Source organism: Bos taurus, chromosome 8, assembly GCF_002263795.3.
Source record: "Bos taurus isolate L1 Dominette 01449 registration number 42190680 breed Hereford chromosome 8, ARS-UCD2.0, whole genome shotgun sequence".
Taxonomy (NCBI): domain Eukaryota; kingdom Metazoa; phylum Chordata; class Mammalia; order Artiodactyla; family Bovidae; genus Bos; species Bos taurus.
In genome coordinates, this window is record NC_037335.1 from 83,219,090 (window position 1) to 83,233,948 (window position 14,859).

The window sequence follows — 14,859 nt, forward strand, 5'->3', positions numbered from 1 at the left end:
ATACCAGTGAAGGACCACTTTTAATTAAAGAGACCTGTTCTTCAGACTTAGAGACACAGTGAAGGAAGGAGACAGTGGGAAAAATTGACAAGAGTACATTGAAACATATACATTACCCTGTGTAAAATAGATGACTAATGGAAATTTGCTGTGTAACACAGGGAGCTCAACCCGGTGCTCTGTGATGACCTAGAAGGGAAGGATGGAGGGGGCAGCTGGTGGAGAAGAGGGAAGGGATATATGTATACTTATGGCTGATTCATGTTGTTATATGGCAGAAACCAACACAACATTGTAAAGCAATTATCCTCCAATTCCAAATAAATTTTTTTCTCCTCTGGCTCAGACAGTAAAGAATCTGCCTGCAATGCAGGAGACCTGGGTTCAATCCCTGGGTCAGGAAGATCCTCTGGAGAAGGCAATGGCAATCTACTCCAGAATTCTTGTCTGGAGAATCCTATGGACAGGGGAGCCTGGCGGGCTACAGTCCGTGGGGTCACAAAGAGTCGGACACGACTGAGCAACTAACACTACTCCTACTCCTACTACTGTGTCATAGTTTCTTACCATATTACAAGATGCTTACTGAATAATAAGATAACCTGTCTCCATCACCAGAAAGGCAGGGCGGGGGGGTGCTGGAGAATTTGGTACCCACCCCACAGTGAAAGGTACTAGAAGGAAGGAATCCAATGGCACAGGTGGGAGCATCTCCTAAAGAATAACTTGGGAAAAAAGTACAATGGCCAAGTTTTTTACTTTACCATCTTTCTAACGATCCTGGATATTCCTAGAGATTGAATCTCAAGTAACACTTACATGAGGAACTATAAAAGGACACACACAGACAACCTAATAACTATAAAACTTGCTATCTCCACTTTAAATCTCCTTCTGTGACTTGAAAAGAATTCCTCCAACAAAAAGTTCATATAAAAATATAGTTTAATCAATTCATTGTTGACTTAAAATGACATGACATTAAGCCACCATGTCACCACTAATTAAATTCCACCATATCAAAACAAATTATGTACAGTATGGTAGTAAATTTACACAAGTCTGCAATTTTAACAACTACAGACAAATCTACAGTCATTCTATAGTTTACATCTGCTGTCACTCTCTTGAGGATGTAAAATGGTTATGAGAAATGAATACTGCATACCATATTAGTAAACCAAGAAATCAGCCATTGCAGCCACCAGCCACAGGTGAGCTGGTATGTTCTGAAGGAACTCAGAAAGGAGAAGAATACCTGCCATCTAGCAGCCATCAGACTGCAGCCACTCCCCACGGTGAACCTTGAGGAGACTGGGATATGAAAACACAGAATACTGGACCCAAACAGCTGAGGTGCTGATCAAAGGAATGATTTCAGTGGGCCCAGACTTCTGTATCTTCCCATACATCTTCCCATAAATTCCTTCACTTGAGATATCTAGCTTTCTTTTATTAATGGTGATCTTTCGACACTTAGACTACCTGCCTTTTGCTGCAAACTCCTATATATGCTGGTGCCTCCCTGCACACCCCCATCACCTCCTCAGAGCAGTTCTCCCAGGGTTACTTGAAATGCTGCCTCCTAGGTTTCAAAGTCCTAAAAATTTTTAGTTGACACTTACTATCCATAGAGAAATAGTTTTCTGTATAGTGCTTTCCTATCTATACAAGCTAGAGAGGTTACAACAGAGGACAGAGATAAATAAAAGATACCTAAGAGTTTCTTAGGCAACACCTTTAGATTGTAAATAAAGTAGATACTCATTTCAAGGTGGCGTAATGGTCATGCAACCATGGAGAAAATGTATAGAAAAAAATGCTCATGAAGGAAGGACCTTATACACGAATTAAATAACAACAACCACACAAAGGAAATCAGACTCACGTGAGAGGAAGAGCGTTTGTTTTTGACTGTCTTCTGCTTTTCAGGGCCCGAAGTCTATCCCCTTGTGTCACTCCACTGATTTCGTCATCATCACTGTACTGTATAAGTAGAGAAACACTGAGCTAATGACTTAAGCTGTACTTATTAATGCAGTGAAGCACAGCAGCTATATTTATCCATACAGATCATACACAGACACATACAAATATATTCATACTTCAACTTTCTGATGAACTCTAAAATATCTTGCTGCTTTCAAAATAAAGCTATAGGACACATTTCAGGACACCTGAAAGCTGACTTTCACAAAGAACCCAATAGCCCTCTTATTATAAAACATTTTGACAGTGAAGAGGCATAATGGGTTTTCAATATTGAAAACACTTTCTTTAAATTTTGCAATCTACTTACCACTACAAAACATATTTAGTATTGCTACCCCCTAAACTCTTGGTTCTTTAAGGTTCCCCATTTGTGACCAAGTGGTCTCCTAAATCAGCTATCATGAAATGGGAAAAAATGGGGATAGAGGGTATCACTAGGTCCATATAAAGGGTTTACTTTACATACCTCTTTTTATCCCAGTGTCTTGTGAGTAAACAAAACATAAACTTTAGTTTTATGGACACATAACTTTGAACTATTTTGACTAAAAAGTTCCTAGACAGGGCAATAAGTATAAAAAATATGTGACGATAATCCCTCAGAATGTGCTTTATTTATCTACAGTTTTCTCCACGCCCTAAAACCTTCTCAACAGCACTTAAAGCAATGACAACAGCGTGATGGGGGTGGTTCGATTACCAGTTCAGGTTCTTGCTTGTCTTGATTCTCGACCCCATTGATTGAAATGTCATCCACAGCCAAAAGGAGTTTTGAGACAGCCGCTCTGTGTTTTCCATTCTCCTGACCCCTCAACTTTTGACGGAAATAGTCACCTTCTATCCAGAGGCTTGCCTGTTTCCTACAGCATTTAAGTAACAATATCAAAATACAGCCTTCCAGAAAGAAACATACCAACAACTTTCTCCTACTGCTGTTGCCAGGGACTAAGAAAAATTCTAATTCCCATCACCTTCCAGACCCATGAATTCCTGAGGAACTACTGATAGCGCAGTTCGTAAAGAATTCGTCTGCAATGCAGGAGACCCCAGTTCGATTCCTGGGTTGGGAAGATCCACTGGAGATGGGGCAGGCTACCCACTCTAGAATTCATGGGCTTCTTTTGTGGCTCAGGTGGTAAAGAATCTGCCTGCAATGCAGAAGACCTGAATTCGATCCCTGGGTTGGGAAGATCCCCTGGAGAACGGAAAGGCTACCCACTCCAGTATTCTGGCCTGGAGAATTCCATGGACTATACAGTCCATATGGTCACAAAGAGTCGGACACGACTGAGTGACTCACTTTCACTTCCATCCACTTACATCATCAAAAATTGCTGCTGTGGTCCAATCACCGAGCCAGGTCTGCAGATTCTGACCCAAGCAATGGTCTCGGTTGCTGTCATCCTGTAATGCTTCATGATGTAGCAGGCTATCAGAGTGCCTGTTCGTCCAAGGCCAGCTTAGGAAAGAAACAAACCAATGAGACCTGGTCTCATCTGCTTCAGAATTTTGTTGGGCAGGTAGAATTTTTTTTTTAAAGCTTCCCAGGATTCTGCTCCCCTCAACAATGCTTCTCATGTTTTGATATAAAGTACAACCAACTAGAGAGCATTAATTGGTATGTGATGCAGCCTAGAAACAGAGATTCCTAAAATCTCCCACATGATTCTATGTTTAACCAAATCCGCTTTCTAAGAGATAATTCTCAGTAACAGTGTTTTATACTCTGGGTTTTCAGTTAATAATACCACCATCTTTCTAAAAATATAAGCTTAAAATCTTGTACTTTCTCCCTCACCCAACATTTTTTTCTACTCTACTTTTATACATATTTGCACATGGACTTTTCTCCCCACTCTATTCCTGTTGTCCTTCTTTACTCTCATCTAGACTAGTATCATTGCCTCCTGTGATGATTAATTCTAAGTGTCAATCTGGCAGGTGTAGTTGGATGAGATTGGTAGATTCTGAGTAAGCTGACTGCCCTCCATACTGTGGGTAGGCCTCATCCAATCAGTTAAAGTCTGCAAAGAACAAAATATCCACCTCCCAAAGCAGAGACATTGCCAACAAAGGTCTGTCTAGTCAAAGCTATGGTTTTGCCAGTAGTCATGTATGGATGTGAGAGCTGGACTATAAAAAAGGCTGAGTGCCCAAGAATTGATGCTTTTGAACTGTAGTGTTGGAGAAGACTCCTGAGAGTCCCCTTGGACTGCAAGGAGATCAAACCAGTAATCCTAAAGGAAATCAACCCTGAATATTCATTGGAAGGACTGATGCTAAAGTTGAAGCCACTTGATGTGAAGAGCCGACTCACTAGAGTAAGACCCTGATGCTGGGAAAGACTGAAGGCAGGAGAAGAAGGGGGCAACAGAGGACAAGATTAATGTTAAATGGCATATCTGATTCAAAGGACATGAGTTGGAGCAAGCTCTGGGAGATGGTGAGGGACAGGGAGGCCTGGCCTGCTGCAGTCCATGGGGTTGCAAAGAGTCAAACATGACTGAGCAACTGAACAACAAAGTTAGAGGGAATTTTCTACCAGACAGGCTTTGGACTTCAACTGCACCACTGGCTCTCTTTGGGTCTCCAGTCTGCCAGTCCACACTGCAGCTTTTATTTCTCTGAGAAGCTCAAACTAACACAGATTTTGGTACTGTGAAGTGACATACTACTCAAACACTATATAAAAATGTGGAAGTGACTTTGGCATTGGGACTGTAAAGACCAGGAGAGTTTTAAGGCACATAATAGAAAAAACCTAGACTGCCTTGAAGAGACTATTGGTAGGAGGAACATGGACATTAATGGAGATTTCGGTGCAGACTCACGTGGAAACTGAAAGGAAAGCAATTCTTATTAGAAAGTGGCAAAAAACACCCAGAAACCACCTAGCTGAATTGTGCTCTAGCGCTTTGTGGCAGAGAGAACTTCTGAGTGACAGCCTTGGACATTTAACACAGTAGATTTAAATTCATAAGCAAAGTGCTGAAGGTCCAGCCTGGTTTCTCCTGACTGACATGAGAGAGAGAGAGAGATGAATCGAAGAAGTAATAGTTAAGCAAAAAGGAATGACAAACTAAACATTTAGAAAACTCTAGGCCTAGTCAATCTGAAAAAAGAGAGAAAGTGTATTCTGGATACCAAGCGTAAGATTAAAAAATAAATTCCATAATGATATTACCCATGGATTTAATCATGGGTAATTAAAAGCCATCTCAGCAAAAACCAAAAACATTGATAGGACTACAGTAGAAGACACACTGACAGTTTGGACTAAAGGGGAGGATGAAACAGGGCTAAATAGGATGAAATAAAGGAAGGCTTTTTTTTTTTTAGGTTTCAGGGATTCCATAGGACTGGACAACGGAACTGGTTGCAAATAAGGCCCATCCTTCAAGAGAAGGTTAGTATTACTCTAAGGGTGATGCAGAGGTCAGCCTGGCTGCCAATACAACCACAGGCCCAGAGGTCGAGGCTGTCTGCTCCTAGGTTTCATAGGGCAGGGCCTCCTGCATAGTTTCAGCAGGCCAGGCTGCCCCTGCCCATAGCCACAGGGGCAGGGCTGCCACCTTGGGCCCAAGGGGATGGTACTGCCATCCCAGTGGACCTGTTGAACAGAGAAAGGAGCTAAAGAGCCTCAAGATCCAATGGCATTTGCTTTGCTAGGATCTGAACTTGCCTGGGACCTGTCACTACTTTCTGATTTCTCTCATTTGGAACAGGAATATCTATCCTATGCCCGTTACATTATTTTACTTTATAAGTACATAACTTGTCTGGTTTCAGAAGTTCACAGACAGAGAGAAATTTGCCTCAGGATAAATCATACCTGAAGTGTCAACCATGATTCAGGAGATATTTAGATGAGACTTTACACATGGAATTGATACTGTAATGGGTTAAGACTTTGGGGACTGTCGGGAAAGAGTGAATGCATTTTACCTCAAATAGATACTAGGTGCCCAGAGAACAGAATGTTATGGACTGAACTGTGCCTCCCCAAATCCAGATGTTGAAGTCCTTACCTCCCCATAAGACTGTTTCTGGAAAAAGGGCCTTTGCAGAGGAAATTAAAGTTAAATTAGGTTATGGAGTGAGGGGGGCACCTAATACAATAAGACTTGTGTCCTTTCTTATAAGAGAGGAAGAGATAGCAGGACTGACTATATAAAGAGGACAAAGAAAAGGCAGCTGGCTATAAGCCAGGAAAAAAGGCCTCACCAGAAATCAGCACCTTCACCTTCAACTTCTGGCCTCTAAAATTGTGAGAAAGTAAGTCTTATGCTCTACTGACTGAGCTAGTCAGGCAACTCTCAATTATAAGAAAATAAATTTTTTGTTGTTTAGTATTCTATTATAGTACTTAGAGCAAATCAATACACTGCCAATGAATCTTCCTTTTCCCTTGATAATCCAACCTTCACACCATCATCAGTTTTCTTCACCAAAGATCTTATCATATCAAATCCTCTTTAGATTTTTAACTGGTCAGCAGTGAACTTCAGAGTTTCCCAACCTCAGCACTATTGACATTTGGAATGAGATAATTCTTTATTGTGGTGGCTATCCTGTGCATTTCAGCTGAAAATCACCTCAACTGCTTATTATAGTTGGAAAAAAATGAAATAACCAAAGTTGGATTTTGTTTTATTTTTTAGATTTGGCAAAATATGCCTAATATAAACTTTATCATTTGAATGGATTTTTTTTTATGAATCACTTTCCTGATTTCAATTACTTCTCTATGATTCTGTTTAGCTCACTGAGGTTTCTTTTGGGGTAGGTGATACGAAAATTTATTACTATCAGGATTTCACCATCAAAACTTATGATCTTGGTCTTTCCTTTTAGCCTTTTGTATAACACCAAAAGAGAGACATTGGCTACTTTGACAACCTTAAAGCAGATTCCAGGAATGTCACCAACAGCATGACCTTTGCAACCAAATCCAGCAATCAGAACTTCATCATTTTCCTCAGAAACATTCAAACAACAAAGGCTGTGATTATTTTGTCATTCTTGATTCGCTAAACCTGATACACTTCCTGATGGCAGAATTTGGCTGTCTGGCTTCAATGCCTACTTCTTCTGCCACAATTCCCTTTGCATGAGAAGTGCCTCCAAAAGGACTGGCCTTGGGTCCTAATAGGCTTTCTTGGACTGTCTATCGTGCCACCTGTGATGGCGATGGAGCTTCCCAGCAGTATGAAGACTGCAACACTTGTCCATCCTGCCGGCGCCACAGACCTAAGCAAAAGAGCTCATGGAGCATTTTTAAGACAGTCATTTTAAATTTTTTAATTCAAAGATCTATGTCCCTTTGGGGTCAGTTTCTGATCATTTTAACCATTTTAAAATGCAGAGACAGCATCATTAACAAATTAACATCACTACTACTATGTCCCAAGTATACTTGAGACAAATTATATTCTGTTGGTTGGTGGTCACAGAGTTCTGTATAAGTCTGTTAGATACAGATGGTTTGTTGTGCTGTTCAAGTCCTCTATTTCCTTATCTTCTGTCTGACTGTCCCAACCACTGTTGAAGATGGGATATTTAAATTTCCAACTATTACAGTACAACTGTTTTCTCCTTCAAGTCTGTCAATTTTTCCCTCTTGTATTTTGAACATCTGTTATTAGGCATGTAAAAAGTTTATAATTGTTCTATATATATATATATATTCTTGCTCTGTTGAAACCTTTGTTAATATATAACGTTCTTGTCTCTTGTAATCTTCTTGATTTAAAGTCTATTTTGTCTGACAATCACCTCTCTCTTTTGGTTACAATCTACACGAAATTTTTCATCCTTTCATGTTCAACCTCTTTGTGTCTTTGGATCTAAACTTAGTATCTTTTAGGTAGCATATAGCTAGATTATTTTTGTAAGCCATTCTTCCAATTTCTGTCTTTTGATTGGAGCGTTTACAACCAAAGTGACAACAGTAATAGCCTTTATAACCGTTCACGTACGTACTTTCACAGAGATTTTAATTTCTTTATACAGCACTGAGTGACTGTCTAGAGTCCTTTCATTCGACCTTTACCATTTCCTGCAAGGCAAGCCTAGTGGCAGCAAATTCCCTCAGCTTTTAGTGATCTAGGGATATCTTAAATTCTCCATCATTTTTGAAGGACAGTTGTGCCAGACATAGGATTTATGGTTGACACTCTTTTTCCTTCAGCACTTTAAACATAGCAACCTACTGCCCTCTGGCCTCCAAAGTCTCTGATGAGAAATATACTGATAATCTTACTGGGATCCTTGTATGTCATAAGTTGATTCTCTTCTGTTACTTTCAGGGTTCTCTTTGTCTCTGGCTTTACAATGACTGACTGACTGCATCTTGATGTAGGTCTTGAGTTTTTCATGCTTGGAGTTTGTTGGGCTTTCTGATGTTTACATTCATGTCTTTAATCACATTTGGGAAGTTCTCAGACATTAATTCTTCAAATAATCTCCCTGCTTCTTTCTCTTGTCCCTTTGGGATTCCCAAAATCCATACACTGGCTTACTTCATGGTGCCTCAGACTTCTCTTAGGCTTGGGTCCCGTTTCAGTCTTTTTTTTGTTGTTGTTCCTCAGACCTAGGGGCTTCCCTGGTGGCTCAGATGGTAAAGCGTCTGCCCGCAATGCGGTAGACCTGGGTTTGATCCCTGGGTTGGGAAGATCCCCTGGAGAAGGAAATGGCAACCCACTCCAGTATTCTTGCCTGGAGAATCCTATGGACAGAGGACCCTGATAGGCTACAGTCCATGGGGTCGCAGAGTCAGACACAACTGAGTGACTTCACTTTTACTTTTCTCAGACCCGATCATTTCAATTATTCTGTCTTTAAGTTTGCTGATTCTTCCTTCTGCCCGCTTATGACTGCTTGTGAATCTCATCAGTAAATTTTTCATTTTAGTTCCAGAATTTCCTTTTTCCTTTTAATGCTTTGTCTCTCCTGTTGATATTTTAATTTGATTCATACATTGTTTTCTTGACTTTGTGTACATTTTCTTTTACCTCTTTGAGCACCTTTAAGACAGATGTTTTAGGAGTTCTCTGGCAGTCCACTGGTTAAAACTCCATGCTTCCACTGCAGGGGGCATAGGTTCAACCCCTGATCAGGGATACTCCCATGCCATGTGGCAACAACAACAAAAAAATATAGTTGTTTTAACACCTTTGTCTAATAAGTTCACCCTCTGGTCTTTCTTTGGGACAGTTTCCGTTGATTCATTTTTTCCTTGAAATGAGCTATCCTTTCATGTTTCTTGGCAGTCCTTGAGATATTTTGGTGAAAACTGAATTTTCAGTGAAAACTGAAAATTTGAATCTGATAATGTGGGAACTCCAGTAATTAGATTTCTTATATGCTCCAGGGTTTGCTGTTTAGTTTTTCTTTTCCCCAATGTTGGATTTTTCTTAACAAAAATATATCCCTTGTCTTTTTAGTTGAATAACCAAAAAAGAAAAGTTTAATAAATCCTAGTATATCCACACACTCATTCAATAAATACTTATTAAGTACCAGGCACTGTGCTAGTTACTGAAAATCTAGCTACTTGTTAGAAAACAAAGTCCAAAAGATAAGCTCTTTGAGTTTTCTCTGCTCACTGACATATGCCAGAACCTACCAAAGTAGGCGCTGAATAGACATTTAATGAATAAATGAATGTGATAAGCCTTTGTAGGGTTACCGATGAATACAACTTAATTTATTATACTTTCCATATGAAATTGGGGGTTTAAAAGCATTCTTTGGGACTTCCCTGGTCATCCAGTAGTTAAGAATCCACTTTCCAATGCAAGGTATGCGGGTTTGATTCCTGGTTGGAGAACTAAGATCCCACACGTCACAGGGCAACTAAGTCCACAAGCCACACCTACTGGGCCTGTGAGCTCCGCAGCCCGCACAACACAACTAGAGAGCCCACACACAACTAGAGAACCCACACGCCACAACTAGAGAGAAGCCTGCACACTGCAACAGACCTAGAGCAGCCAAAATAAATAAAGAAAGGCGTTCTTTACATGCACAGCTTTTTTATGCCAATACCTCAATAAAGTAGTTTTACGAAAAAAAGCAAACCACAAAAGGAAAAAAAAAGACTCTTTAAAACAAAGGCATCTTCATGTGTCCTTGCATATAATCTAAATGAGTACGGTGTGTTTCTATACACACATATATACATGTCCACCACTCTTTAACCAACACTAGAAACATACCTTTACAGTGTACTGCAATGGCACCCTCTGCATTTTCACAAATATCCAGAAATTCTTTAACGATGGCATCAGTAGGGGTGCTGCCATCCGCAAAGAAAAGATCATAGTGATCGAAACCAGCATTTGTAAAGCGTTTGGCATCATACATCCTTTTATTCAGACGAATAACTGTAGTAACGTTGTGATTCTTAAAATATGGAATATAAGCCTCAGGAGAATGCTGATGGTAACCTACATGAAGAAATTCACCAGATGTTGTAAAATGCAGAAAGGAAACAATGGATAACAGTATCACTTGTAACTGCATGGAAACAGTATCACTTGTAACTACATGGAAACAGTATCTGGACTGGGGATTGAATACCAATTTGATTATAACTATGAAAAAAAAATTTAAAAATTAAAATCCAGGCAGAAAGATGAGATAAAATGTTCAAGTGTACACTTAATTAAGAGAGCAGAGCTCTGGCCTCTTTTAAAAGAAAATAGCGGATGGATACTTTTAATAACAAAACTATACTGGTCTCATATTTTTGCATACCACTTTCAAGTCTGGTTCTTGAATGAGGTCCACAGAAGGCAAGAAATCGGTCTGGTATTATCCAATTTAAATCTCCATTTTCTGCTTTCTGCAAAAGGAAGATCACAATTCATTCTTATATTTAATCTCCTCTCCAGGTCCCTTTCAATAGTGAGTATCTTAAGGACTTCAAATCCATTTCCTTTAGCACAAAAGCTGTTTACAAATGACCATGAGACAGGAAACTAAAATTTATCCTGTTATGAATACTCCCAGGGAATAGTCAGCCCTCAATATCTGTGGGTTTTGCATCTGTGGATTTGGAAGGCTGACTATGAGACTTGAACACCTGTGGATTCTGATATCAACAGTGGGTCCTGGGACCAATCCCCCATGGATACCAAGAGACTATAGTTAGTTAACTTCTGGTCCTAATAACTTTCACTTAAACAGCATTTTTTTTCCCCTACAATAGTCAGCCTCTGGAAAATACAGCTGACTGCTGCTGCTATCCAGACTATGCCTAAATACTTTATTTTATCCAAGTAAATTCTTATGTAGTTGCTGCTAATCAGTAAGAAAACCAAATTTTCTATCATGAGGGATATGGAAACTTTCCTGTTTTCCTGAATTACTAATTGGCTTCCAATGTGAGCAATCATTACTTTATTGATTTTTTTTTCTTCTTTATTTAAGAATAAAGAAGAAAAAAAATCAATCTAGGGTCCTGGTTTCTCAATATTTACTTTTTATTTCTACAGAGGCACTTTTCTATCATTTTGCTGCCTATTTAATTAGAGAAATCAATGAACATTTTTTACTAAAATTCACCAGAAAACTTAAAATCACAAGAATACAGAGATCATATCTAAACTGAAATTTAAAACACTTTACTTCCTGTTATTAAGTCTTTTGGATTGAATTATACAATTATTCTAAGATAAAGTTCAAGTTTAATAACAATAGAGATGGCTACAAAAAGACTTAAGCAGAAAGTAGGAGACAGTTGATAGTGGGGAAGGAGAGAACATAAACACAAGTTCCATCAGCTTTACAACTAGAGTATATTTTCATCCACCTAAGAATAGGCAAGAAAAAAAAATCAACAGTTGCCTTAAGATCTATAGGTCAAGCAAGTAACCCAAAACTGATTTACTTGACTTAGTTATAAGTCAAGGGAACTGATGAGCCCATGTTCATTTCAGGCTAAAAGATGTAAGTAAGAATGAGGACAAGCATTGCCAGATGTTCTGACTTTGAAGTAAAATCAGAGTTTTAAAATGAGAAATCTGTGATTAGATTTCGTTGAATCACAGGTATCATATACTGTAAGATGCATCCTGAATTCAGAAAAGTTAAAACAGGAAAAAATGGGCATCATGGAATCAATGAAAACTACCAATCCAAAATTTCTAAATATAGAGATTAAGGGCTTCCCTGGTGGCTCAGCTGGTAAAGAATCAGCCTGCAATGTAGGAGACCTGGGTTCGATCCCTGGGTTGGGAAGATCCCCTGAAGAAGGGAATGGCTACCCACTCCAGTGGCCTGGAGAACTCCATGGACTCACAGAGTCGGACATGACTGAGTGACTTTCACTTTCATAGAAACTAAACAAAGCTACCATTATGGTCTGTAGCTACTTAACAGTTACCTGTGTCTCAATGCAATTTCTAAGTAAATGACATTTGTTGGTGACCCTGCTACTTCACAGCAATGCTGCAATTGCTGCATTGGTGAGAAGGAAGCTAATTAGCACTTATAATTACTCCTTAGTAAAAAACAAGTAACACTGAGGGAACACTAACTGGTGTTTTGCTTATCTAAAAAGAGAAAGTATATTTTATTTTAAATGTTTAATTTTGATAAAGTGAAAGTTGCTCAATTTTCATAAGGGGAAGTACAAAAAATGGTGTTAATAATTCAACTATATTCAGTAATTAAGATGGTAAATGCATATTGTACTTTATAAACATATAGCTATTGCTGCTAAGTCGCTTCAGTCGTGTCCGACTCTGTGTGACCCCATAGACGGCAGCCCACCAGGCTCCCCTGTCCCTGGGATTCTCCAGGCAAGAACACTGGAGTGGGTTGCCATTTCCTTCTCCAGTGCATGAAAGTGAAAAGTGAAAGGGAAGTCACTCAGTCGTGTCCGACTCTTCGCGACCCCACGGACTGCAGCCCACCAGGCTCCTCCGTCCATGGGATTTTCCAGGCAAGAGTACTGGAGTGGGGTGCCATTGCCTTCTCCGATAATGATCAGCAGTACCTATTAACCCAATTCATCAAGAAAATAGTTCAATTATACCTAGGGGTTTAAAATAATAGCTATTTTAGAAATTGTGAAAGAATAGTTATCTGAGGATTTAAGGTGCTGCTGAATAGAGTGTTGTCTGTGGAATCACTCTATTATTAGTGAGACTGCTCAAGATAACTATAGCAGGATAGAAAAAAAACAAAACAAACCAAGATTCCACAAGTATTCTTGGCTGAAAAAGACATTTAGCATAACATCTTACTCATTATGTACTTGGAGGGTAGAATGGGAGAATCAAATTACTCTTTCTCAAAAAAAAAAAAATACACTACCTTAAAAAAACATAAAGGACATCTGTGGTTTTGCCTGTCTCTCTCCTCTCTGTGTACCATCCTTCTTTTTGGTCTGTATGATTTGATAGGGCTGACCCAATTTCAGCTCTTGGGATGACCAAAGTATTCTGCACCCGCTCATCCACTGCCCTTACCAAAATCACAGCTTGGTTCAGGGGCAGAGACATGATCTAAGCCAAGCCAATGAGAGGAACCGGTTAGTCTCCTGCTGGAGCTATGAACATTCTTTTCCAGTAAGCTAAGTAAATCAAAGTCCCTTGGACTGCAAGGAGATCCAACCAGTCCATTCTGAAGGAGATCAGCCCTGGGATTTCTTTGGAAGGAATGATGCTAAAGCTGAAACTCCAGTACTTTAGCCACCTCATGCAAAGAGTTGACTCATTGGAAAAGACTGATGCTGGGAGGGATTGGGGGCAGGAGGAGAAGGGGACGACAGAGGATGAGATGGCTGGATGGCATCACTGACTCAAAGGATGTGAGTCTCAGTGAACTCCGGGAGTTGGTGATGGACAGGGAGGCCTGGTGTGCTGCGATTCATGGGGTTGCAGAGAGTCGGACACAACTGAGCGACTGATCTGATCTGAAGTAAATCAAAAGGGTAAATCAAAGCTGTTGGCAGCCATCTTTATCCAACAGACCTTATAGTTAGTTAACTTTTGGTCCTAATAACTGTTATTTAATAGCTTTTTTTTGGGGGGGGGGCTACAATAGTCAGCCTTTGGAAAATAGAGCTGACTGCTGCTGCTATTCAAACTATACCTAAGTAATTCGGTTATTTTACCCAGGAAAATTCTTATATAGTTGCTGCTTATAAATAAGAACTGGGGAGAACTGGCCTTGGAACAAAACTGGTTTCAGCTCAATTTCTGGTAAGTGTTTGTATACCTGAATCTGGTATGCATGAATTACCCTTGCTCCTGGACATTTTGCTTATGTAAACCAATAAATCTCCCCATTTTATTTAAGCCATTTGTGTTTACTTTTTGTAATCTGCATCCAAAAATGTCTTGACTTCATATAAACAAAAGGTTCTGACAAAAATACGTGTTTTCCAGAGGTAATTAGATGTATACTGGCTATTCATTTCATCAGATCCTATACTAAGGATTTCATAAACATTAACTCATTTAATTCACTCTATAAAAGTCATCAATACTTAAAAAATTTTTTTAACTAAAAATTAAAGAAAAATGCCTAGGAGCACACTCACTCACTCCAAAAGGATGTAACAAGTGCAAAAAATCAATAAGAACTAGGACTGCAGAAACAGGAGTAAGAGAAAGATGACTTTATATACATCTAAATTGTTCAATTAAAAAAAAAAAGAATATTACTTCTGGAAGTAAAACATATATAAAAAAAGAGTTAAAAACAATATCCTTGAAAACTTACTTCATAGTATTCATATTCATCCAGGTTAAATGAGTTGAAATTAAAGAAGCCATACTGCATTGCCTAAAATCCAAAGGTAAGCTTTTAAGAATAAAGACGCAAATAAGGAAACAATTTTCAATACAAATT

General features: G+C 39.2%; 1 protein-coding gene across 21 annotated transcripts in view; it reads right to left on the reverse strand.

Annotated features, from left to right (window-relative positions):
- The window catches only part of CDC14B (cell division cycle 14B), a 128,301-nt gene that overhangs the window by 20,372 nt on the left and 93,070 nt on the right, over window positions 1-14,859 (reverse strand). For all 21 annotated transcript variants that reach the window (XM_024995741.2, XM_024995730.2, XM_024995737.2 and 18 more), the window contains 6 exons: window positions 14,731-14,793; window positions 10,753-10,840; window positions 10,212-10,442; window positions 3,313-3,451; window positions 2,693-2,852; window positions 1,889-1,986 (listed from right to left, as the gene is read on the reverse strand). In XM_024995741.2, coding sequence (XP_024851509.1) covers window positions 1,889-1,986; window positions 2,693-2,852; window positions 3,313-3,451; window positions 10,212-10,442; window positions 10,753-10,840; window positions 14,731-14,793 — 779 coding nt within the window. The remainder of the gene's footprint in view (window positions 1-1,888; window positions 1,987-2,692; window positions 2,853-3,312; window positions 3,452-10,211; window positions 10,443-10,752; window positions 10,841-14,730; window positions 14,794-14,859) is intronic.